We start from the raw sequence: 23,377 nt of genomic DNA, 5'->3' as shown, positions 1-23,377 counted from the left end.
CCCTAAATGACAAGGAACTCCTCCTGCCCGATGGCCTTGAGCTGGGACATCAGTCTTCCTGCCTTCGGACTCAACTAAAACATTGACTCCTGGGTCCCCAGCCTGCCAAATGCAGGTCTTGTGACTTCTCAGCCTGTGAAATTGTGTGAGCCAATGCCTTATCATAAATCTCTCAATATACATATATACATATATATCTTATTCTCTAGAGAGCCCTCACAATCCCTAATACTCTGATCCTAAGGCCACTTGATGATAGCCTGCTGTCCAGCCTAACTATGCACCAGCAAAGGCAGACCCTTCAGAAACTGGACCTGCCAGAGTGAGTGGCTGGGCCCTCCAGACTTACCCTTTTTGGTACTATCTGGTATCGGTCTCCTGGTATTCTGACTCCCCTATGTCACAGGCACACAGTAGGATCATACATCCCTACCCAAATACCTTTGAAGTTGGTCACAATCATATGAGGAGCTGCTCTGGCTAATGCATTGTGAACAGAAGTGACATGCATCACTTGTGACCGGCACAGGCTTTGTTTCCCTCTGTTCCAACAAAAGGCAAAGCCTGGATGGTGCTGTTCCTTCAGCATGGCTTCTGGAGTGGGCACAAGGCACGTCGGGGCCCCCGCTAACCCAACTGGACATGTAACGCAAGCAAGAAATGAACCTGTGGTTTTGTGCTCCCAGGACCTCGGGGCTGTTTGTTACAACAGTCTGACCTCATTCTGACTGATTCATTCTCTCCAACATGTACACATGGCTCTCCGAGACAAGGCAGAGCCTTCCAGGGACTTCCGGCTCTAGTTCTGAAGTGGACAGCAGGCAAATGAGAGCAGCAGTGGGTGGTTCTACCACACGAACCCACTTAAGCTTTTTATGGCTCCTCAGGGCCCTTAGCACAAAACCCACTAACGACCTGCTCCGGTTGACATCTCGGGTCTCACCCCTTCAGTCCCAGGCTCCCTGCTCCCTGCTCTAGCTACACTATTCAACTGCATCAAGCAGGTGATCTTCTGACTCCAGACTCTGGTTCTGTCTGCTTAGAAGATCCTCCTCACACCTCACCTTCCTCTCCCTCCACCACCACCATTCTTGGAAAACATCTATACAGCTTCCAGGTTCAATATCCTTCCTGAAGCTCCTTTTGGAAACTCCTGTGCGAGGCCCTCACCTCTGTGTAGTGCCACAGCCTATTTGCCCATCCACCTGACCCCAGACTGTGCCTTTATATTCCCCAGGCCCAGCCCACTGCCGGACACATAAGTGCCCAAGAAAGGTTTAATAAAAAGAAACAAAGAAAGAAGGGAAGAAGGAAAGACAGCCAGTAGACAAACGTTTTCTTCCACTTACCTGTACTGCTCTTTGGCCTGCATAATGACAAAGTCCCATTTGTAGTTAATTTTTTTGTTCAAGAAATTGTAATTTTCCTAGAAATGGAAAACAAAAAGAACACTAAGCCCCGTGACATACCGGTGTGCAGAAGGCAGAAAGCTCTAAGTCAATGAGGGCATGCCTCTGGCCCTGCAGCTACCTAGCCTCAACCAAATGATCTCCCATCCCAGCTTTGCAAAGACATTCATTCAAAGGGTAGCACCAAATTCTCAAAAAACCTTTACAACAAAAGCCACAACCTGGCTTTGATTTTTTTTTTAAATAACTATATCCCAAATATGATTAGGAAGAAGAGGAGAAAGTGGGAGAAAATGCAGAAACTCAATATTCAATGACAGAGCATCACAAAGATGCACAAAGACAAGTCCTAACATTGGCTTGATGCTGGCTTTTCCAAAAATATGTTTGTAAAGAATAAAAACACAGCAAGATTGTTGCTGTCTGCCTGGAAGTCTAGCCTTTTGAGGGTGAGGGTATGTTCTTTGAGAAATCTGACTCATCTGGCCTAAAACAAAATTACACTATTGTTTTCCCATCACAAACTCTAGTTCAAATCTGTTCATCACATAATATCCATTATCAAGCATATTAATTGTCTCATTGTTGTAGAACAGCAAAAGGAAGATAATAGCTATTGTGTGTCCAGTAGCCACTGAGGCAAGAGCTTAAATCACAGCAGGAGAAACTGAAGTTTGACCGGAGGAATTTACTTCTAAACAGATGGATGGATGAATGGTGGATGGATGATGGATGGATGGATGGATGGATGATGGATAAAGGGTGGATGGATGGATGGGTGGATGGTGGATGATGGTTGGGTTAAAAAGTGGATGGATGGATGGTGGATAGATAGATAGTGGATGGATGGACAGATGATGGATGAAGGGTAGATGGATGGTGGATGGATGGTTGGGTAGATCGTGGATGGATGGATGGATGCACAGATGGGTGGATGGATGGATAGATGGATGGATGGATGGATGGATGGTTGGATGGATGGATGGTTGGATGGATGGATGCACGGATGGATGGATGGATGGATGGATGGATGGATGCACGGATGGATGGATGGATGGATGGATGGATGGATGGATGGATGGATGGTTGGATGGTTGGATGGATGGATGGATGGATGCACGGATGGATGGATGGATGGATGCATGCATGCATGGATGGATGGATGGATGGATGGATGGATGGTTGGATGGTTGGATGGATGGATGGATGGATGGATTCACGGATGGATGCACGGATGGATGGATGGATGGATGATGGATAAAGGATGGATGGTGGATGCATGGACAGATGGCTAGATAATGGATGGAGGGATGGATGATGAGGTACATATGATGTAGCAAAGGGAGAAGCAGAAATAAAACAGCTCAAGACTTTATTCCAATTATAATAACTTGTACTTGAAAGCATCTCTGTACCTTTTCATATTCTTCTAAAATCCCTTTCTTCTTTATATTTCGCTTGGCCAGATAGATGGCTGGGGAAAAAAGCAAAGATATTTTCCATCATCATCATGTTTTATTTATTTTTTTTTAAAGATTTTATTTATTTATTTGACAGACAGAGATCACAAGTAGGCAGAGAAGCAGGCAGAGAGAGATGAGGAAGCAGGCTACCCGCTGAGCAGAGAGCCCGATGCGGGGCTCGATCCCATGACCCTGGGATCATGACCTGAGCCGAAGGCAGAGGCCACTGAGCCACCCAGGCGCCCCCATCATCATGTTTTAAAACTGCCTCTGCAGCCTTTCCATGCATGAGCCTGCTGTGCTTGGCTTGGTGGGAGAAGGTCTCAGCAGACCCCGGCTCCCTTCTCTGGGAACACTCCCAAAGCAGATGTGAACTGACATAAAGTTTGTGACGACAGCAAGACAAATGTCACCAAAATGTGGCAAGTAAATAAGCAATGTGTTAAGCACTACCAAAAGCAAGGTGGGGGGAGTTACCATAGTCTGTATCTTCAGCCGGCCACTGCTGGGTGGGCCAGAAATACGGCGTCTACAAAAGAAACCAGGAAATCATGCTTAAACACTGGGCTGTGACTGTCTTCCTGGGCCCCCAGACCTGTGGCTCAAGAGGTAACTACCTTAGACCACCCCCCCACCATTTCTAAAGTACTGAAAGTTCTGATCTGGGGAGGATATGAAGCCACATAATTACCTTCTCAGATAAGATTAATCCCATATGAACACCAAGGTCAAGGCCAAGACCTACCTGAAATCGGTAGAGGCTGTTGTCAGGCTTGAGAACGAGATTCCTGGGATCTTGCAGGGGGTAAATGTAGCCATACTTGACAATAAAGTTGCCCAAGTTCTGTGCCTCTGAGAAGAAACAGTAAGACATGGAAGTCAAGAGCGGACACCGAAGGCAGAAGCAGCTCATTTCCCGACTCCCACAAAGCACCGCACACTCCAGAAGAGGTGCCCCCGTGCTAATAGCACTTCATCCAAGAAGTGAGGGCAGCAGTTCCTGAACTTGGCTATGGCCAAGCTGGGGAGCGTGGTAATAGTAAGATTCCCCAACCCGATGCCTGAGAATGACAACTCCCAGGTCCAGGGAGAGCCAATGAACCCAAATGTTAATGGGTACCACAGGTGGTTCCCTGCAGATGTTAGAGAAGCTTGCTTGGGCCTCTGGGTCTGGAGAAGTCCCCAGCAGCAGGGAGAGAATGTCTCTGACCGACCAAAAGTTCCTCACTCAAAGAGAAAAGGAAAGAGAAGGCCATGTTTATTGTCAACTTCTACCCCAAGCTCAATCCTGCTTGCATCCCGGGTCCAGATCCCACTCTTCCACATCTTACTTTAATTCCCAACAACCTCCACTATGTTTGGAAAAGTTTTGCTTCTGGATTTGCATCAGGGTTATAATGCATACTGCTATGCTCAAAAATCCCCCATGGCTTCCTATTACTTGTCTCCCAGATAAAACTTGGAATTTTCAGGGGTGCCTGGATGGCTCCATTGGCTAAGCATCCGAATCTTTTGGCTCAGGTTGTGATCTTGGGGTCCTGGGATCGAGCTTGAGTCAGGCTCAGCACTGAAACTGCTTGGGATTCTCCCTCTCCATCTGGCCTCTCCCTGCACAAGCTCTTTCTTTCTCTCTCTCTCTTTCCCTCAAATAAATAAATCTTTTTTTTAAAAGCCTGGAATCTGTAGACATGCCTACTAGATCCCTATCTCTCCATGGCTCTCCACACCTAGCTGAAGCCATTTCTCCCAAGTTCTCCTCATTCCCACTCCCTGTCTCATTTATTCCATTTCTACACCACTGCTCGGGGCTCCCCTCCACAATTCACAAGCACCCCTTCTTTCAAAACCAGCTGTCTGTGGGCATCACTCCCTCCAAGAATTCTGTCTTGGCTGATGCTTCCCCAATTATCCATTATTCATGTGCGCTCAATATTTTGTACGAAACAATTATTTTCCCCCTATTAATCACGCCTTCACTTTTGATTTGGGCTGTTTTGCATGTAAATTCCTTGTCTTCTGATGTCAACTCCTCAGAGACAAAGGTTAAGCCTCCCTGTAGTCTCCACCCTCCAGGGATTCTTTGAGCACACATAGCCGTCCTTGTTGCCGGGGTGCTGGACAATCACTCACCCAGATTGGAGATCCAAAGCCGCTGGGCTATCCATTGGAGAACGTCACTTCCTGCAAGCCAGAAGTATTTGGCCACTGTCAGAGCTTCCAAGCAAATCATCGACCTCCACTCCCTCCTCCATGCTGTTGCCTGACTGGTCTCCACTGGGCTCAGCTGGGATCTCGTCCCTCTTCTGCTCCAAACTTTCAGGGGCTCCCCTCCCCCACCCCTCCCACGATGTTGACTCCAAATCCCGCAGCCCATGATTCAGGGTCATTCAGGATCTGACTCCAGCCAGATTTCCAGTTGAACGTCTCCCATACACCTGAGACATTTACCTCTCGGTAGTACTTATTTTCTTACTTTACAGCAATTTGTGCATGGACTAACAGTCATCAGATAGGAAGCAAACAGCCCACGTCTTAACACTGGGAAAAAACCGGACCCAGGGCATGCTGTCTGTGGGGACCCCCAGGTGGAGCCTGGCCACGTGAAGGTAAATCAGAGCAAGAGATGGGAGGGAAAGTGGGAACGAGCTAAGAGTGAGGGGATGGTTTGCCCAGGCTCCCAAATTCCAAAGGCAGACTCCCAAAGAGTCCAAAAATACTAAATTTAGACCTGGTCTCTCAGATCATTGTAAAGGTACTCTGATCAAAGCAGGAGAATGGGACGTATTTGGTAACACTCTGTGGGCTGATTTATAACTTCAGACAAGGGGGTGTGGACTCCACTTGTAGTCTTGGGTTCTACAAGTCTTACGGGCTGGCCTGGGGACAATGCAGAGTGAAGACTGGTGTGGGAGAAAAAGGAGAAGGGACAGACAGGGATAAGACCAGGAGAGGTCAGGAGAGAACGAGCACCCCCCACCCCGTCCCCCACGGATTCAGATTTTTTTGTTTTTAATTTTTTATTTTTTTATTAACATATAATGTATTATTAGCCCCAGGGGTACAGGTCTGTGAATCACCAGGTGTACACACTTCACAGCACTCAGCACAGCACATACCTTTCCCAATGTCCATCAAGGATTCAGATTTATCTAAGGACCCAAGCAAGCCAAGCTCCACCAACAATCCAGAACTGTCGCTGGACCCCAAGGAAACTGTATGCTTCTGTCTCACCCTGGGCCCTGCAGCCCCGTAAGCAGAACAGGCTCCTTGGAGGAGGAGTACAACAGCAGCTCCAAGGAAAGACAAGATGCCCTCGGAACAATGCACCCCAATTCAGACGCCATCTTGCAGACACCAATGACCACATTTTCCAGAAATTTCAGCCTGCTTTACAAAAGCCAAGCTTGGCCCTGATTGCATGGGAAGTGGCCCACTGAACATACAGAGAAGAAGGATCTGGGTCTGACATGCTACTGCCTGTGTCCTTGTGGCTCGACTGTTTCAAATACTTCCTTCCTCAGCGGTAGTAAAGAGGCATTTCTTCCAGGCCCCTCCGGGGAAAGCCCTTACAACCCACTCATACACCCTCTGGGCTTAATTACCTGCCCAGGGCATGGCTAAAGATGGACAACCCACAATTCTTACCTTCCCCCGCCATGTGCTGGGGCACAAGTGTCCAAACATGACCTCTGTCTATGCCCACATGCCCACCGTTACTGCTTCCAGTGGGTTCTCATCTGTCGCTCTTAGTTTTATTTAACCCTGGTTGGCTGTTCTAAAGCAAAATTCTTCATCTAAAATCCTACATCAACTCCTAGCTAGGACTGGGGGTCTTAGACTTTCTCCCCGGGGTCTTTTTGAACGCTGCTCAGAGGTACGCAGACCGAGAGACAGAGAGACCCAGGCAGGCAGCAGATGGATCTGTGCTCTCCACCAAGGAGCTGAGGGTTTTCTCATCCACTTGACTGCTTCCTAAAATAGACCAAATAAGATTACAGGGCCACCAGCTTCTCATCACGTGGTCTTCTGTGTAACAGTGCGGCAGGCTCCCACGTCAGCTACCTTCCTCCCCAGAAGTCCTGGGTCACCTGCCATCCGAGGAGCTGGGAGCTGATTACCCAATTTGCTTGTACCAGTGCTGACGCAGGACCCAAGCCTTCAACCTGAGCCCTGTTGCGAAGGCACCTGAAATTCACCCACAGGAGAAACAAGAGAAAACATGGTGGGTGGGCAGCCTCGTCCGAACCCAGGAGCCAAACGCGCCCTATGTGCAAGGAGAAAAAGTAGCTTATGCACACAGACAGTGCGTCAGGGATGGACACTGGGGTCACATTGTTGGGGTCACATCCAAGCTCAGCCATGTGCTAGTTTAGTGAGAGGGATACCAGTGGCTGAAACTCTGTCTGCAAAAAAGCAGATGGTCCCATCAACCCTGAACTTGATTATGAGCATTCAGTGACACAGTGTAGGAAGTCACCAGCTCTCGCCACAGGTCAAGCTTCCATGCCTGCTGACCACGTGCTCATCAGCAGAATGACCATGTACCATCCCACAGAATTTCCACAATTATTCTCTTCCCCAGGGATTGCTATTCCTGCTTTTAAAATGAGATGATTAAGACAAGGGCTACACAGCTTGAAAGAGGCGCCCGAAGAAGTCAACCCCAGGGTAACTGACTCCGAGGCCAGTACTCCTCGCGTGGTGCTAGACCAGCACACACTCACGCATTCAAGAACCTTCTATTAAACCGCCACCCTAACAGCTAGGCTGAGCAAGGGAGTCACCCAGGTGAGCAGGACAACAGATCTCCCCTTGAGGGCTTTCCAATCCCATGGAGAATTCAGGCTGGAAGTAATGACAACCAGAAGTGGAGAGGCGTGGGGACAGGGGCGCCTCAGGTACATCTTAAATGCCGGGGGAACGCAGAGCCACCCTGAGAAGTCTGCCCGTCAATCCCCACTCTTTGGGCACCTGTGCGACTCAGGTTCCTAGCCTTTCCCCAGGGCAGCTGGTCAGAGTTTCCTTTCCTTCTCTGAGCTATTCTGTCCCGTTCCGATCAACCGCTGTTTTGCTCCCAACAGCCAGGCTGGTTTTCTGTTGCTCACACCCGAGGGAAAAAAGGTGGAGACACGCCTTCTTCCAAACAGACAGAAAGGGAAACAGGGGAATACAGTTAGCCAGCTTGCCTCTGCCAAGACCAGAGCACCTTGAGTGAAAGGCAGTCAGGCTGTGGTGAGGGGGAGAGAGAGGGTTCACCAAGAGTGGGGCAGGGTGGCGAGTCCCCAGCTCGTGCTTTGAGAAGCTGTTTCTGCAGACAATAGGTCTCAGTAGGAAACATAGTCTCTACTGAAAAACCAAAGTCATCAAACACATGCAACACATTTATCCAAAGTCATTCTTATTCTGCGGTCAGTCCCTTCTGCCGATAGCCTCACATGACGCTCCTTTATCCCACATCCAGAGGAAAGAGACACTGGCGCTGTCCCCGTGGCGTGGTTAAGAAGGGTGTCAAAAAGAATCAGGAAAGGGTAGAGCAAAGACCACATTTTTTTCTGCCAAAGAGTGTGTGTGTGTTTTTTTTTTTAAATACTACCTGATTTCATGAAAACAGGGCAAACAGCAAGTGACAGCAAAAGCTTCTTAAATGACCTCCTGGGAGGGATGACGTCACAAAGTGACCTATGGATTCCTTTTCTCCTTCCCTTTCTGAACCCTTCCTCAGAAGGAGCCTGTGGTCCAAGAATCAGCAAATTTCCTCTGTAAAAGGCTGTAAATATTCTCAGTTTTGTGGGCCACAATTCAGTCTCCGTACAAGTACTTAACTCTGTCACTGTAGCATAAAAACAGCCAAAGACAATATGTAAAGAAGGACATGGGGCACCTCGGTCACTCAGTCAGTTAAGCATCTGTCTTCAGCTCAGGTCATGACCCCCAGGGTCCTGGGCTCGAGCCCGCATTGGGCTCCCTGCTCAACAGGGAGCCTGCTTGTCCCTCCGCTCTGCCCCTCTCCCCTGCTTATGCTCACTTTCATGCTCTCTCTCAAAAATAAATAAATGAAATATTTTTTAGAAAATTTAGGGATGTGAATGTGCTCCAATAAAGCTTTCTGCGCAAGCACTGGCCGTGGGCCGCACTTGGACCTTGGGCTATATAGATCGTCAGCTCCTGCGTGTGGACAGATACATTACCTGTCATGGCGTGAGGGACACTGGTGACCAGAACCTTCTGGTTCTGCATCCTGACCCCCGTCTCCGGGTTCTGCATGTCCTTCACCAGGGCTTCGATCTGCAAAACGGAACCGAAAACTTTAGCTCATCCGAGCTGCTCCAAAAGCCAGGCAAGGCCCCTCTCTGCACTGCGGAGGGAGCAAGAGATGCTGAGAGGAATGCAGGGAGCTTACCATCAGGAGCTTGTGACCCGGGTGGACCCTGAGAGATCGCAACACAACCAGGTTCGGCGTAGGGCTCACAGACACAAACCTCCCAACCGGGAGCAGGAGCTTGGAGAAGTGTGCTCCAACTTGGAGATTCTGCACAAGCTCAGAGGAAAAGGGGAGACACGGGAAACGAGGATTTTGCTGGACAGAAAGTGAGAAGACACGGGAGCAAGTGCCCAGGGCGAGAGAGGGACGGACGAGGAAGCAAGAAAAGCAGCTGGGGGCCAGATCACAACGGGCCTCGGATGCCATTCCCGGAGCAGGCATCTGGCTCCCGCAGCGACCGTTGGGCAGTGGCGTGATTCAGCCCAGGCTTGGGAAAAGTGGCCCATGACAGAAGAGACGCTGAGGTATGAGGAAGTTTGCCAAGAAGAATAAAAGAGGGGAGGTCCATTTGAAGATACTGCAACGGTCCCAGCAAGCAATGGTGGGTCTGTCTCCCCCCTTGCCACTTCTCTCCCTTCTCAGGAGAGCAGCCAGAAAGACTCTTTCAATTATTTTAGAAGATGTCATTCCTCTGTTCAAAACCCTGAAGCAGCCATTCCACTCAGAAGCAATGGCCAAGTTCCCCAACTGGTCCACATGGTTGGGACCCCTTCCTCCCTGACTCTCTTCCTACCACCACCCACCTGGCTCCCTCCGATCCGGCCACCCTGGCCATCTTGCTGCTCCCTGACCATGCCCAGTCTCCTGCTCCAGGGCCTGTACTCTGCCAATTCCCTGGGCCTGGACTGCCCTTCCCTATGTAACTAACTCGCTCACCACCTTCTTCTGCTAACATGCGCAGGAGGCCAGCCCTGACCATCTACTTAACAACCTTGAACTCCACTCTTGGCATTCCTGATTCCCGATCTGCTTTTTCAAGAGTACTCCCCCTCTAACATAGGAAATTATCTGCCTCTGCATTACATTGCTTGATGGGTCTTATGTGTCTTTGTATGTAGTGTTTACATTACATTATGTGTCTCCTTTTTCCTAGACAGTAAGCTCTTCAAGGGCAGGTCGTCTGTCTATCACGGTCCGATGCCATTATCCCAGGCACGGGCACGGTGCTGGACACTGCCAGGGCCACAGAGCTGGTACTTCATTAGCAGCTGGCGCGTGAGTTAATATGCAAATGAAGGCAAAGGCAGGGGCGAGAGGAAGGCGCGGCTTCAGAGCCCTAGTTAACTCGAGTGAACTGTACTTATAAATGATTGACTTGTTCAGTGAGGGTGGCAAAGTTTCTCACTCCCATGATCAGAGCTGCCGGTTCCCAGAATAGAAAAGGCAGATGTGCCAAAGAAGGAGCACCTTCTGAAAGCAAAGGATTCTGCTTTGGAATGCTGGCCGAGCTCGCCACGGCGTCTGGCAGGCGATGGGAAATGAACATCCCAAGTGTGAAAGAGATAAGGGTCAGAGATAGGACTTAGTCATGAGCCTCGGAGAGAGAGGAGAAGCCAAGAGAGCCAGAAGTCTCTCTCTCAAGGGAGAGAGACTGCGGGATGACAGCCACAAGGATGGCCCTCATGCTCTTTATTTTTTTGAATTTTATTAATAAAAAATAGTTTTCCGCTTGAAAAAAAAATCAAAGGGAAGTAAAATCAACTGAAGGGTATTTTCAAACAAGCTGGATGGGTGGGCACAGTTGAAAAAAAAAAAAAAAAGACAACCCAGGTGAGTCTCTTGTCAACGTTTATCACGGGCACTGACAAAGCCTCACATATCCGAGGTTTCCAGCTTCCGGTTCCCCCAGGGGACCCCTCACTCCTGAAGAAACCACGCATCTCCCTGCCTGCTGTGCGCTTGCCGTGGTTAGTCAGTCATTCAACAACCAGGCAGTTACTCTGGGAAACCAAAGATAAGGTGATGTGGTCCCCAAGCCCAAGGAGCTCACTGGTGCCAGGATATTATGGGACAACATGGGAGGTCCAGTGACGAAGGTGAGTTCAGGGTATCATGAGAACACAACAGCGCCAGGAGAGGGTCAGGAGTGGTGACTCCTGGAATGAATCTTAAAAAAATGAATTGGGGGGGGCACCTGGGTGCTTCAGTGGGTGAAAGCCTCTGCCTTTGGCTCAAGTCATGATCCCAGGGTCCTGGGATGGAGCCCCGCATTGGGCTCTGCTCAGCAGGGAGCCTGCTTCCCTCTCTCTGCCTACTGCTCTGTCTACTTGTGGTCTCTGTCTGTCAAATAAATAAATGTAAAAATCTTAAAAAAAGAATAGGAATCGGGCACCAGAAAGTGGGGGAAATGGTGGGCCAGAGCATTCCAGGCTCCGGGGACAGCAGGAGCAGAAACAGAACACGAATGGCCAAATAGGAGGGAAACCTTTTTCGTCCTTCTCTGTCCGGAAACCCTCTCCTGCCTACAGCTGGCCAAATCCAGTGGAGGGCTGCACCTACAACCCAACCCGTCCACGTTCCAGCTGCTACCCGAACTGAAACAGGTCAGTGATTCACCCACTTCCCCTCAATTTACTAACTTGGTTATCTCACCATTATTCTACGGCTTTTAAATAAAATAACACCCTCTTGCTCTATGCAACACTTTACAATTACCAGTCCTTTTGGACGTTGCTTCGTGGCTGCGGTACAAAGAAAAGAAACGCACAGAGAAAAGAAATCTCACAGCTCCATGGGGCTTCTTTTCTCTGCCCACGGTGGGATTTCACTGAACCTCTCCGAACGCCCTTTCTCTACTGCAAAATGGGGACATGATAGTCTGTGCCCAGGTAATTTACATACTTTGGTAATTTCTTAGAATCTCATTAAGCATTTGTGTAAAAATGCTTTACAGGGACAGATATGTTATAGACTCATAAAGATACAGAGCACCTGGGTAGCTCAGTCGGTTAAGCATCTGCCTTCAGCTCGGGTCATGCTCCTGGGGTCCAGGAATCGAGCCCAGTTATTGGGTTCCCCGCTCCGCAGGGAGTCTGCTTCTCCCTCTCCATCGGCCTTTCTCCCCACACCCTACTCTCTCTCTCTCCAGTAAAATCTTTTATAATAAAAAAAGATACATACTTTATCAGGAGAGATTCGTGTTAGTGGTTATGGTTAGAATCATTCATATTAGTAGCTTTTGTATAATTAATGCATCTTTGGAACTTTGCATGCGGGGCTGTGTTTAGAGGCCTGTGTGAATAAAAATCTGCTCTCCTCACTGTTCAAATATTAAACACGTACTTACTGAGCATCCTTAAGTACACTGCATTTTGTAGAGGGAGGGTGTAGTACAACAAGGCAGAAGACATACTCCAAGTCCACAGAGGACTGGGAAGATGTTTGTATGAAAATAAAAAGTTAACTAAGATAAATGCTAGAGATCTGGGTGCAGAAAAAGCCCAGTTCAAATCCCTGCTCAATGTAGAAGTTAGGTAAATTCCTAAATGTCACTAAGACTCATTTCTCTGTAAAACAGAGATCACAATAGTACCTCTATCATCAGAGGGATGTCGCGGAGATTATCCGAGATTAAGCGTGTAGAGCACTTAGTACAGTGCTACGCACAGACAACTCAGTAGACCGCGAGGGCGGGCTGAATTAGGCACCAAATAAAGGGGAAAGTGCTAACCCCAAATGACTCAAGAGATGACAAGGATGGCTGAGAAGATCTCCAAAAACTGTGTCTAGAGGGTGGATGGGATCTTCCCACAGGGTGAGGATGGAGCTGTACTCCAAGGGAGCGATGGTCTGAGACGGCCCGGGCTTCTCTATGCAGAAAAGTGAAGAGCTTGAACTTGGAACCCTTGTGCATTGTTGGTGGGAAAGCCAGACGGTGCAGCTGCTATGGAAAATGGTACGAAGGTTCCTCCAAAAATTAAAAACAGAATGACCGGCAATCCCACTCCTGGGTGTGTATTGAAAAGACTTGAAATCGGGATCTCGAAGAGATATTAGCTTGCCAAGTGTGACAAGCCAGTCACAGACAGACTGCAGGATCCCACTTATGTGGGGTCTCTAAATTCACAGAATCCAAGAGTGGGAAGGTGGTGCCAGGGGTTGGGGGAAGGGAAATGGGGCGTGGCCAACCAACAAGCATCAGGTTTCAGCTAAGGGAGGTAAAGCCGCTGGAGAGACCAGCTCTGCCGAATGGTTTGTGCACTCCAAAATTTAAGAGGGTAGATACTCACAGTAAGTGTTCTTAACTCAATAAAATACAATTTTAAAAAGAATGATAGACAAAGACTGATCCAGCTGCACTGGAGGAAAGGGATCACGCAGGGGAGCAAGGCTGAGGGCCTGTTGCACCTGCCCAGACGCATTCTTGGCTCACAGATTGTTCCGGAACAGAAACTATCCCTTTCGGCTCCATTCAGAGCTGCCCTTCTTGGCCTTCTGCAAGGTCAGGGCCTGGCAGCATCTTGGCCACTGCGTCAGCCTAGAGCCTGCAGCAGTGAGTGGGGGAGCAAAGGGGCAAGCCCAGCTCTTCTCCTGGACACGGAGGACCGAGGGGCCACAGGTGGTGAGAGTCACTCCTTCTGCAGATGTACAGGCTACTCCAAGAAATGCCTGATTTTCGAAGGTGCAGGCTTAGGTCTCTCCTTCCTCCTCCCCCTTTGCTGCTAGATGAAATTCCCTATTTGTTCAAGAAATTTTTGGATGAAACAGCCATGTTTCCTAGAAACAGGGGGCCCCGATATTGGAGAAGAAAAAGAAATTGCCTTAAGAGTGAGAAATCGGAGTTCCTTCAAGAGAAAGTCAGCGGATTGGATCCCTTCTCTTCATGTTAAGGGGGGGGAAAAAATCTAGTTATAAAGAGTTTGAAAATCATCTTCAGGGGAGGAATAATGAGAGTTATTTTAAAAACACAATGAGGGGAGTCACATTTCTCTCCAGCAGGTGTGTCACTGTTCACAGAAAAGAAGGGCCGGTGGGAGGAGAGAGCATCACATGACCCTCGGGAACATTTCGAGGGCGTTCAGCCTGGTGCGGTTCCGATCAATTTTCCTTAGAACTTTCCTCACATAAATTCCTCTGAGGGGCCTCCCCGGTCACACCAGGAGATACTGAGAGACTCTGTTATGGGCTGAACTGTGTTCCCCACCCCCAAATGTGTATGCTGAAGACTTAACCCCCAGTACCTCAGAGTGTGAGTGTATTTGGGGAGAGGGTCTCAAAGTGGCCATTTAAGTAAAATGAGGTCATGAGGTGGGCCCCGATCCAATATGACTGTGTCCTCCTGAGAAGAGCAGAGTAGGACACCGGCAAGGCCATGTGAGGACACAAGGAGAAGGCAGCCGTCGGGAGCCAAGGAGAGAGGCCTCTGAGGAAACCAGCCCTACCGACCCCTGGTCTCGGATTTCTAGGCTCCAGAGCTGTGAGGAAATCACTTTCTGTTGTTTAAGCCACAGAGCCCATGGTACTTTGTCATGGCGGCGCCCATCAAAAAAAGAGTAGACCGTGTCCTGTCATCCACCCCAAGAGAAAAACCCGTCACCCATCGCAGAGAGGAGAGAATCCCAACCATTTCCAAGTTCTCCAGAGAGCCAGCGAGAAGCCCTGGCCTTTCCACTCCAAAAGGCTGCCAACTCTCACACCTCCCCCTGGTGTCCCGTGGGCGTCCCCGGGAGCTGAGGCCGAGGCCGGCCTTCCCCACCATCAAATGTCAAGGCCCACTCCCGACCAGATTCAGCCAAACCTTGTTCCAGGCACAGACACACGCCGCACAGCCAGGCCGCGCCGGGCCGCCTGGGACCCCGTGTTGGGGGACAGCGGCGAGGATGGGGGGTGCGGGCCCCACATTTCTGCTCTCAGAAGCCAACGTGCTGCGGTGTGACTGCGGGGCATGCCAGGGAACCCCGGCATCCCAGAGGAGCAGACACGGTGGCTTTGACGCCCCAACATCCCACCGTCCACGCCCACGCCGCTGCTCACATTAAGGAGCTGTCAGTCACCGTGCAAGATCTCTGGGGCTGGAATTTTCCTTCAAGCCGGAGAAGGTTCCCAGGGGGATGAAACTAATCAGGCCTTCTCTGTACAAAGAGGGGCAGAGTGGCCCAGAACCACCAGGCTGTTTTGCTAACAGACAGGAAGGTGTCCCCGTTAACCTACCCGGCCACACAGAGGCCAGGTGACGCCCCCGCCCACCTCACGCCGCCATCTCACACACCCTGGTGAGCTGCATACCCTCACTGGTACTCAGGGGTCTTTCCCCAAGGCCTGCCCTTCCCACTTGGTCAGAGGCCCAGGAAGCATTCTAGATGGCCCCCGACGACAGCAGCCAACGTCCGCTGGCTCTGCTTTTGCTTCTGAGGTGTGTCTTACCTGCCCACTAAATCCTGCCTCATGGGACCTTCCTCCCTCCCCTCTGGGCCATCAGGCTCTGCCTTCCTGCCACATGCCTTTCTACTGGCACGACGCCAGCCCCGTGTACCCAGGGTCCCCCACGGCAGCACTACTGACATCTGGGTCCAGACCATTCTTCATTGGGGGACCAGCTGCCCTGTGCATTGAGGGACAGCTAGCAGGACCCCTGCCTTTCCCCACTGGATACCAGCTGCACCCTCATCTCCAGGTATGACAACCCGAAATGTCTCCAGGTGTTGGCAAACGTCCCCAGGATCCTTCAGCTCGGCTGTTCAGTCAAATCCCCTGGAAGCTTTTTTTTTTTTTTTTTTTTAATCACCAATACTTGGACTCTACGGCACTTAATAAGTTAAATACCTCGTAAGTAAATCAGAAACTCAAAGGATGGGGACTCGGTGTCAATCTGTTGTAAGTGCAGAGAAGCACTCGGACCCTCGAACCAGAATCATCCCTCTAGCACAGAAACCGACTCATTTTAAAATATCCAAAGGCTTCTCACTGAACACAGAAAGGCTCCAACTCCTCAGCACGACATCCAAAGCCCCCAGGTCTGGGCCCTTCTGAACTAGCAGCCTTAGCACCCAACAATCACCCACTCTACTCTCCCAGCCCTGGATAGCTCTCCCACACCAGCGTGGGGTTCGACATGTCTGTTGTGTATCTGCCCCAACAGCCGCTCACCTTCCCATCCTCCTGGCAAAGAAAACGAATTTCTTGTACCTCAACTCAGTTGCAAGCCCCCTTGTGACACCCGTCCTGATTCCCTCACCCCAGGCAGATAAGGGCACAGTTATGTATCATAGTGAATGAAGGAGGGACACAAGCAAAAGATACCCTGCTCGGCCCACACCTCCTAATAGTTCTGTTTCTGCACTCCCTTCCCAAGCCAAAGCAGACGCCAGAAGCCACACCAGAAAGCACAGCATCCAACAGAAGGCTTCTCCATGCGGCACCATGGGAGTCAATGCCACGGTGCTTCTCAAGGACAGCAGTGACTGGTACTGGCAGGGATGGTGATCTGGTCATCACAGAGGGGACAGGCCAGCCCTGGAACAGGAGGCCACACATACAGCAGCCACAGGGAGCGGCCCACCGCGTGTCCCACACACACGGAGCACATGCCATTCCCTCTGCCTGGAACATCCTTCTTTCTCTCTGCCGATAACACCCACTTATTCTTCGCTCTCAGCTGCACGGCCCCCAAGCATCCAAGTCAGGCCTTCCCACAGCCACCCAAGCTCATAGCATAGCATTGCCTTTGGCGACAGATGACGGTCAGTCCTGTTTTTCCCGGTTCCACCTCTTAGTGGCTACGTGATTGGGGCAAGTCCTCTTTCGGACCTTCAGTTTCCTTCTCTGTCAATGGTGATGATCATGTCCGTCTTTGTGGACCGACTGGGATAGTCACGCGTGCCCGCCCCCACTTTATAAACATTCACTGAATATTTCGTCAAATATTCCTTGAATGAGTGGCCAATGACACTGCAACCATGTTCACGTTCCTTTGGTCTGGATCCTTCTCCAGAAGCCCAGGCATCTAGGTCAGCGGGCTCTGCGTGCAGGACCCCCTCCCCCCCCCCCCCCCGGCAGGGCTCTTAAGACTGGCTCTGGGGAGCTCTGGGACCTGACTGGGGACCTGAGAGTGCACAGACAGGCAGGTCCCTCCCCACAAGGCAAAGGGAAAGAGCAGTCCTGGGGGTGTGGGCAGAGTCTGTGGGCAGAGTCTGTGGGCAGCGAAGGAAGCGGCTCGGCTCGGCTCCAGGGGTGGGGGAGAACCAGCCTTCACAGCGGAGGAGGGGGAAGTTGGCAGGTGAGAAGGAGAGGAGCCTGAGGTATGAAAGGGCGCAGAGTTCCTAGAAAGGTAGGGAGGACCTTGACACTGTGGCTGCTTGATTTTGTTTCCCTGGAGGGCAGGGCAGGTCGGTGGGAGGGAAAGAGAGACAGGTCAAAGCAGGATCCCGAATGCCTGGGCTGAGCGGGTTGTACTTGATCCTGGGACCATGGGAAGCCAGCGGAGGGTTTTAGGCTGAGGAGATCACCGTTAGCTTAAGAAAGAAAAACCAATGTGTTTATGAGGCATACTGTGGAGATGGACAGGCTGGAGGCTGCGGAGGGAGGCTGGAAACCAAGACACCAGCCAGAAAACCCAGCAAAGAGAGGAAAATCTACCAGATAACAGTCATGATGGAAAAGAGTGTCAAGGTTCAGAAAACAGAATGTCTCCAGACCGTTGCTCTCTGAGCCTCCAAGCCAGAGCTGCCCTGTCTGGGAGACAAAGGCAGTCCCGGGGGATCCTAGAAGATGATTTATGGCTTTCGGATATCAGCCTTAAGGGGTTTCTTCTGCTTTTAGGAAGAAGTTTGCAATACAGGCTCTAAGGATTCTTTTCCTGAATGACCCTCACACCTCAGCCACCTGGAATGTTCACGAGCTTCTAGAAGTAGGTGGTCCACGTGAAACCAACTATCTCCATCGTGCCTGGGGCTGTCCAGGTGTTAGCACTGAAAGTCCTGGTCAAATCAGGACACTTGGTCCCCAACTACACCAGTCTGCTGAGCTTCAAGGGCTCAAGACAGGGCTCTTAATTGTCACAAAGCATTCAGCTAATTCTACTCAACAAGATAAGCCGGAAAAGGGGGACACCGCACTGTAAGAAATGGCTGCAGATGGGGTGAAGGCTGGGCAAGTGACCTGGGGCCTAATCCTTTGTCCATCTCCTCTGACGCTGGTTACCTCAAAAGCCCAGAACAAAAAAAAGAGCCAGTCGGAACCCAACACATCACCCCACAAGGTACATGCCACATCCCAAGTGTCCACGGGCTAGATACCCTGTGCCTGGCCACTTGGTCTGAGAAAACCTTTGCAATGGAAGGGAAAGGCTCTGACTTCTGCTGCCAACACAGACAGACCCGAGATACACAAATACACACACTTGAATGAGGGCTCTAGGGGCTCTGGGAGCGGGGTGTCCCTTTATCCTACAAATCGCACCATTTTTGTGGTACGTGTGTACACACCACACACACTCCGACTTAAAAATACTGCAACTGGGGATAAGAAAAATAGCAAAAATGTCAATGCAACATCTGGGAACCTTATGATAATATCAGGATTCTGTCTGTAATCTGACACAGCCTTGGCTGAACTGCCTTGTGGCACCTTCCTCTCTAGAGTAACAGGTTGTTTTCCAGCTTCCAGTGGACCATCGCCCCTGGCTTCAGATTCTCCGCTACAAACAGGTTACGTGGAAACCTAATCATTGTAGTCTTTAACACACACACACACACACACACACACACACGGCAACTAAGTCATTTAATAACACCAAGCAGCACCGACGGACCACAGGGATGCCCTCCACTCCGGCCACAAGCCCCGCGCCTCGCCAGCATCTCTGCGGACAGTTCCCAGAGTTGGGACCCCGCGCACCTCCCAGGGCCCAGGGCACCGGACCGCGCTCACCTTCTGCAGAAATGCCATCCTCGGCCTGTACTGTTGGCCTTGGTGTCGGATCGTCATCCTGGACCCTGGATGAAGGCACCACCAGAAGCCGAGCGGAGCGCAGGAGAGGAAGCCCCCGGCCAAGGCGCCCGCGTGCCCCGCACACGCCCTGGCGTCCGGGGGGAGGAGGGCGGCCGGGAGCGCGGGGCGGGGGCGGCTGCTGCCGGCGGCGCCCCTTTACTCTGCCTTGGCCCCCGCCCCGGGAAAGCCGCTGGAATCCGCGCCAGCCAATCAGCGTGCCGCGCCGCGGGCTCATTAGCATGACCTGCGCTGGCGCCCACCTGCCGCCAGAGGGCGGTGTCTGGTCCCAGCGGGACCCCGCGGAGCCTCAGGTGAGATCCGCGTGGGTCTGGCCCGGGAGAGTGGGAGGATCTGTCGCAAAGAGCAGCCTTTTCACCTGGGCCAGAAGTGAGTTATATGCAGAAATGAGACAAAGAGGCCTTACTAATGAGCGTGGGGGGAAAAATGGCCTTTCCCATCCTAGCTCTGCCACTTGGGCAAGTTTCTTAAATTCTAAGCCTTGGTTTCCTTACCTGAAAGGTAAAAATGAAACGCGGGATGGTCCTATCCAACGGACGGGCTGCTATATCATGTAATGGGGGAAATGTGTAACACAGTGCTTGGTCCGCAACAAATGTTTAGCAGTGTTTACGGAAGCAAATTGTAAAAGTGGCTTGGTGAGGTGTTGGTTAAAGAAAGAGGGGAAGGGGAGAAGGAAAGGAAGGAACACAACACTGACTCAAGGTTGCAAACAATTTCAAGGGCTTCATGGCTGGTCCCCTCTGAGAGGGGTCCACAACTCCCTTTTGCTTTAGAAAATCCAGGACCCAACAGGTGTCCATTCATGCAGAAGACCAGCGATCTTACAAGGCAAACCAGGCCACTGGGAACTATGTTCCTAGTGTGAACTACAAACCAATATCCGTATCCAAATAGGACTTTTTTGTTTAATGGAGTGTCTTTGGGGCTTGGACTTACACAGAACACACACTGGGATATGCTGGAGCAGAGGAACTATGAGTTTCCTTCCACCTTCAACGTTCCTTGATTCTATAAACCCAAAACAGAAAGGAGAAAAGTGGCTTTCCCACAATCAAGGAGGAGAAAACTTAAATTTTTCAGGAATAAAAACAGGAAAAACACATGAGCTCTTGCTCAGTAATCCGATAGCCGAAACCCCGTAATGTGTGCCGGTGTCTCCTCCTTCACTTCTATCAGACCCTGCTCACCAAGCAACCTTACTTTGGTGGGACTCACCCTCCCGTAGCTCACTGGACCAGGGATGCTGAGGATGAGAACTGCCAGCCACTCCCTGTTCAGGCTGTGGCCATGCTATGGATCTGAAAAACTTAAAGGAGCTTGCTAGATTATTACCTTCAGAAATGTCAGCTTGAGCCAGACAGAGGTAAAGACACAACCAGAGGAAGTTGAGGCCAAGTGCAAGATGACGTTACAAGGAAAACAGAAATGAAAGTTGAGCCGAGGAAGCCCATTGGAAAAAGAAGCAAAGAAACTAAATAGGCTGAATGCAGAGAAGGGGCTGTGAGGCCAACCAAGAAGTCCCCAGAGCTCACCTGGCTCCCTGCCTTTCCAAGAGCATGTGCCATCTCCACAAATCCTCCCAAGGATCTTGAGTCTTTGTTTCTTGCGACCGAAGGGGCTTAACGCATAATGTAGTGTCAAGACTTTAGTGACAGCGTCCTGAAAAATAGAACTGATTTAATTCACCTACTCATTTAAACAACAGACTATTGCATGCCACGCATTGTGCTAGGGCAGAATATGACCTAGTCCCTGTCTTGAGGAGCTCACAGCTCCATGGGGGAGAAGAATACTTGAACAAAACTGTGTTATAAACTGAATGTATATATCATGGAGATCCCATCAATAGAACACAGAACTCTGTAGAAGAGTACCTTATCCATGAGTGGAAGAAAAAATCAGGGAGACGTCCTGGAAGAGGAGTCCTAAAGGAAAAAGGGATTGCCACAGGTCCATCAGACAACAGCAAAAGAAAGGCGCAGAGGCAAGGATTAGCATCGCTTGAGGGGGGTGGCAAGGAATGCTTTGGACACAATGTCTTGGGAGATTGATTAGAGGGACACGGGCAGGAACCAGACAACGGTTGACTTTGGGTCAAGGGTTAAATGGAGAGGGGTGTAAAGGAACTTTCTGAAATGACAGAAATGTTCTATATCTTAATAAGTATGGTGGTAACACAGTAAGGTTGTCGAAACTCATCCAACTGTACTCTTAGAATTGGAGCATGACAGTCTATAAACCATACCTCCAGAAAAAGATTGACTCCCCAAAGTAAGGATTATCTTCCAACACGGTAGAGGGACATGGTACAAAGCTGGGTGAGCAGGTGGGTGAGCATTCCATCATCATCGTCTCTATTGTCATCAAAGACTTCCTTCTTGGTGTCATTCAGACCCTAAATGGGTCATGTTGCCCTGGCTAGAATTCCATGTCATTGACATGGGCCTGAACCTTGTCCCCTGTAGGATAAACTTCATCCAGGCACAATGATGTGGTCAACCATATGGCAGTGTCCTTTAAAACCCAGGTCTAAGGTCACCTCCCAGTAAAATGTCCCTGACCAGCTCAACAGCTCAGTTCAGCTCACCTCGCTCAGTTCTGAGGAAGTCAGGCTTTAGAAAGCCACGCTCCTAGGTCCCAGACTGGGAAGAGAGACAGAATCTTCAACAGCTCATTCCTGCATGATGGATGTAGCAGACCACTTCCAGGCAGAGACTTCACGAAGGGTCTCCTTTGAGGGGACACAGGGTTAAGGGAAACCCTAAAAGAAGTCAAGGCACCCAGAGATCAACTAATAATGGAAGCCACTGCTATTATGCAGATATAAAGGGCTCTTGGGGGGGGGGGGGAGCCTGGGTGGAGGAGCTGCCTTACAGGGCTGTCATGTTGGAGGGACACAGCCATGGCTAGATAGGATGCCAGGGGAATAAACACGCTGACCTGCTCTCCTCCTGGGGCCTCCCATTGCTTAGTTGTGACCAGGAGCCAAGGGGGCACTGGAATCTGGGTGAGGCACCTGTTAGGGTCAGACACCTGTTAGGGTCAGGCTCCTGGAGCACACAGGGGTGGGCAAAGGGTTCAAGAGGTAGGAGGGACACAGGGTAGGTACACCATAAAGAAGCAACGTGACGTGTTAAATGTCTTTGATAACTCAGAAGCTCAGAGGATCGTTCTCCAAGTTTATCTTGTGTCCGAGTTTATCTTGTGTCCCCAAGCACTTTGAACAGTAACAGCACCTCCCCTACCTGCACAGATGTCTCCCTGACTCAGACAGAAATCACGTTGAACTCATTTGACTTCCCGGGCCACTGCTCTTTTCTGCCCCTTGTTTGCATTTCATATAATTTTGTCTTGTTTGAATTTGTTACAAGTGTATATTACATATGCAATCCTACCGAATCATTTAGAGGGAAAAAAACAAAACACACGCCTTCCATGCATGAATGTTTCTTCCTAGCAGCTGCTAGAGAGGCAATAGCTCATGAAAACGGATTTTGGAGGAAAACCAGAGGAGGGTCTCCTTCTCCCAATAGTGAGCATACCAGGCCACCGGACAGAATCTCTCTGTGCGCCCACGGGTCAGCTCTGGTTGAGTAATAAAGTGACATGTGGGTGAGACCCACACTCCCTTTTTCTCCGAATTTTTACCTTCTCTACGAAGAAGCTATTTTAGACCTCGGGAAGCTGGCCACACCTGGTGACCCTGGCAGTTCGATCTGGGGGTATGAAAGAAAAAGAAGACTTAGAACCTTTCTGGAAGGTTCCCTGCCTCCTCCTCATGCAAATATTGCTCAGAAATTATCTTGGCCCATTAGGGGGTCATCAAAAGTACAGTACATCACAAAGCACAGGGTTGGGGGGGGGGTTGTGTTTTTTTATTTTTTTGGTTTTTTGACAGAGATCACAAGTAGGCAGAGAGGCAAGCAGAGAGAAAGGAAGGGAAGCAGGCTCCCTGCCGAGCAAAGAGCCCGATTCAGGGCTCAATCCCAGGACCCTGGGATCATGACCTGAGCTGAAGGCAGAGGCTTTAACCCACTGAGCCACCCAGGCGCCCCACACAGCACCGTCTTATGAAAACTCCCTCCTCTATCTTTTTTTTTAAATCCTAAATTGCGTTGTCTGGCTGTATTCAGAGAGCATACCTTTCACAAGGAAGCACCAGACATGAACAGGTAAATGGAACAAAACCATGCCTTGCTGTGTCCCCACTGTCCCCCCCACTCTGTGGGGTACCC

At 50.3% G+C, this 23,377-nt stretch overlaps 1 protein-coding gene across 3 annotated transcripts in view; it reads right to left on the bottom strand.

Annotated features, from left to right (window-relative positions):
- The window catches only part of RGS9 (regulator of G protein signaling 9), a 68,805-nt gene extending 49,520 nt beyond the window's left edge, over window positions 1-19,285 (bottom strand). For all 3 annotated transcript variants that reach the window (XM_059149183.1, XM_059149185.1, XM_059149186.1), the window contains exons 1-7: window positions 19,062-19,285; window positions 9,061-9,157; window positions 5,003-5,053; window positions 3,618-3,724; window positions 3,350-3,401; window positions 2,825-2,883; window positions 1,350-1,426 (exon numbers count right to left, since the gene is read on the bottom strand). In XM_059149183.1, coding sequence (XP_059005166.1) covers window positions 1,350-1,426; window positions 2,825-2,883; window positions 3,350-3,401; window positions 3,618-3,724; window positions 5,003-5,053; window positions 9,061-9,157; window positions 19,062-19,118 — 500 coding nt within the window. In that variant the 5' untranslated portion in view covers window positions 19,119-19,285. The remainder of the gene's footprint in view (window positions 1-1,349; window positions 1,427-2,824; window positions 2,884-3,349; window positions 3,402-3,617; window positions 3,725-5,002; window positions 5,054-9,060; window positions 9,158-19,061) is intronic.
- Window positions 19,286-23,377: the final 4,092 nt, after the last annotated feature.

This window comes from Mustela lutreola, chromosome 15 (assembly GCF_030435805.1).
Source record: "Mustela lutreola isolate mMusLut2 chromosome 15, mMusLut2.pri, whole genome shotgun sequence".
Lineage (NCBI taxonomy): Eukaryota > Metazoa > Chordata > Mammalia > Carnivora > Mustelidae > Mustela > Mustela lutreola.
The sequence above is the reverse complement of the archived record's forward strand: the minus strand, read 5'-3'. Positions and strand labels throughout refer to the sequence as shown.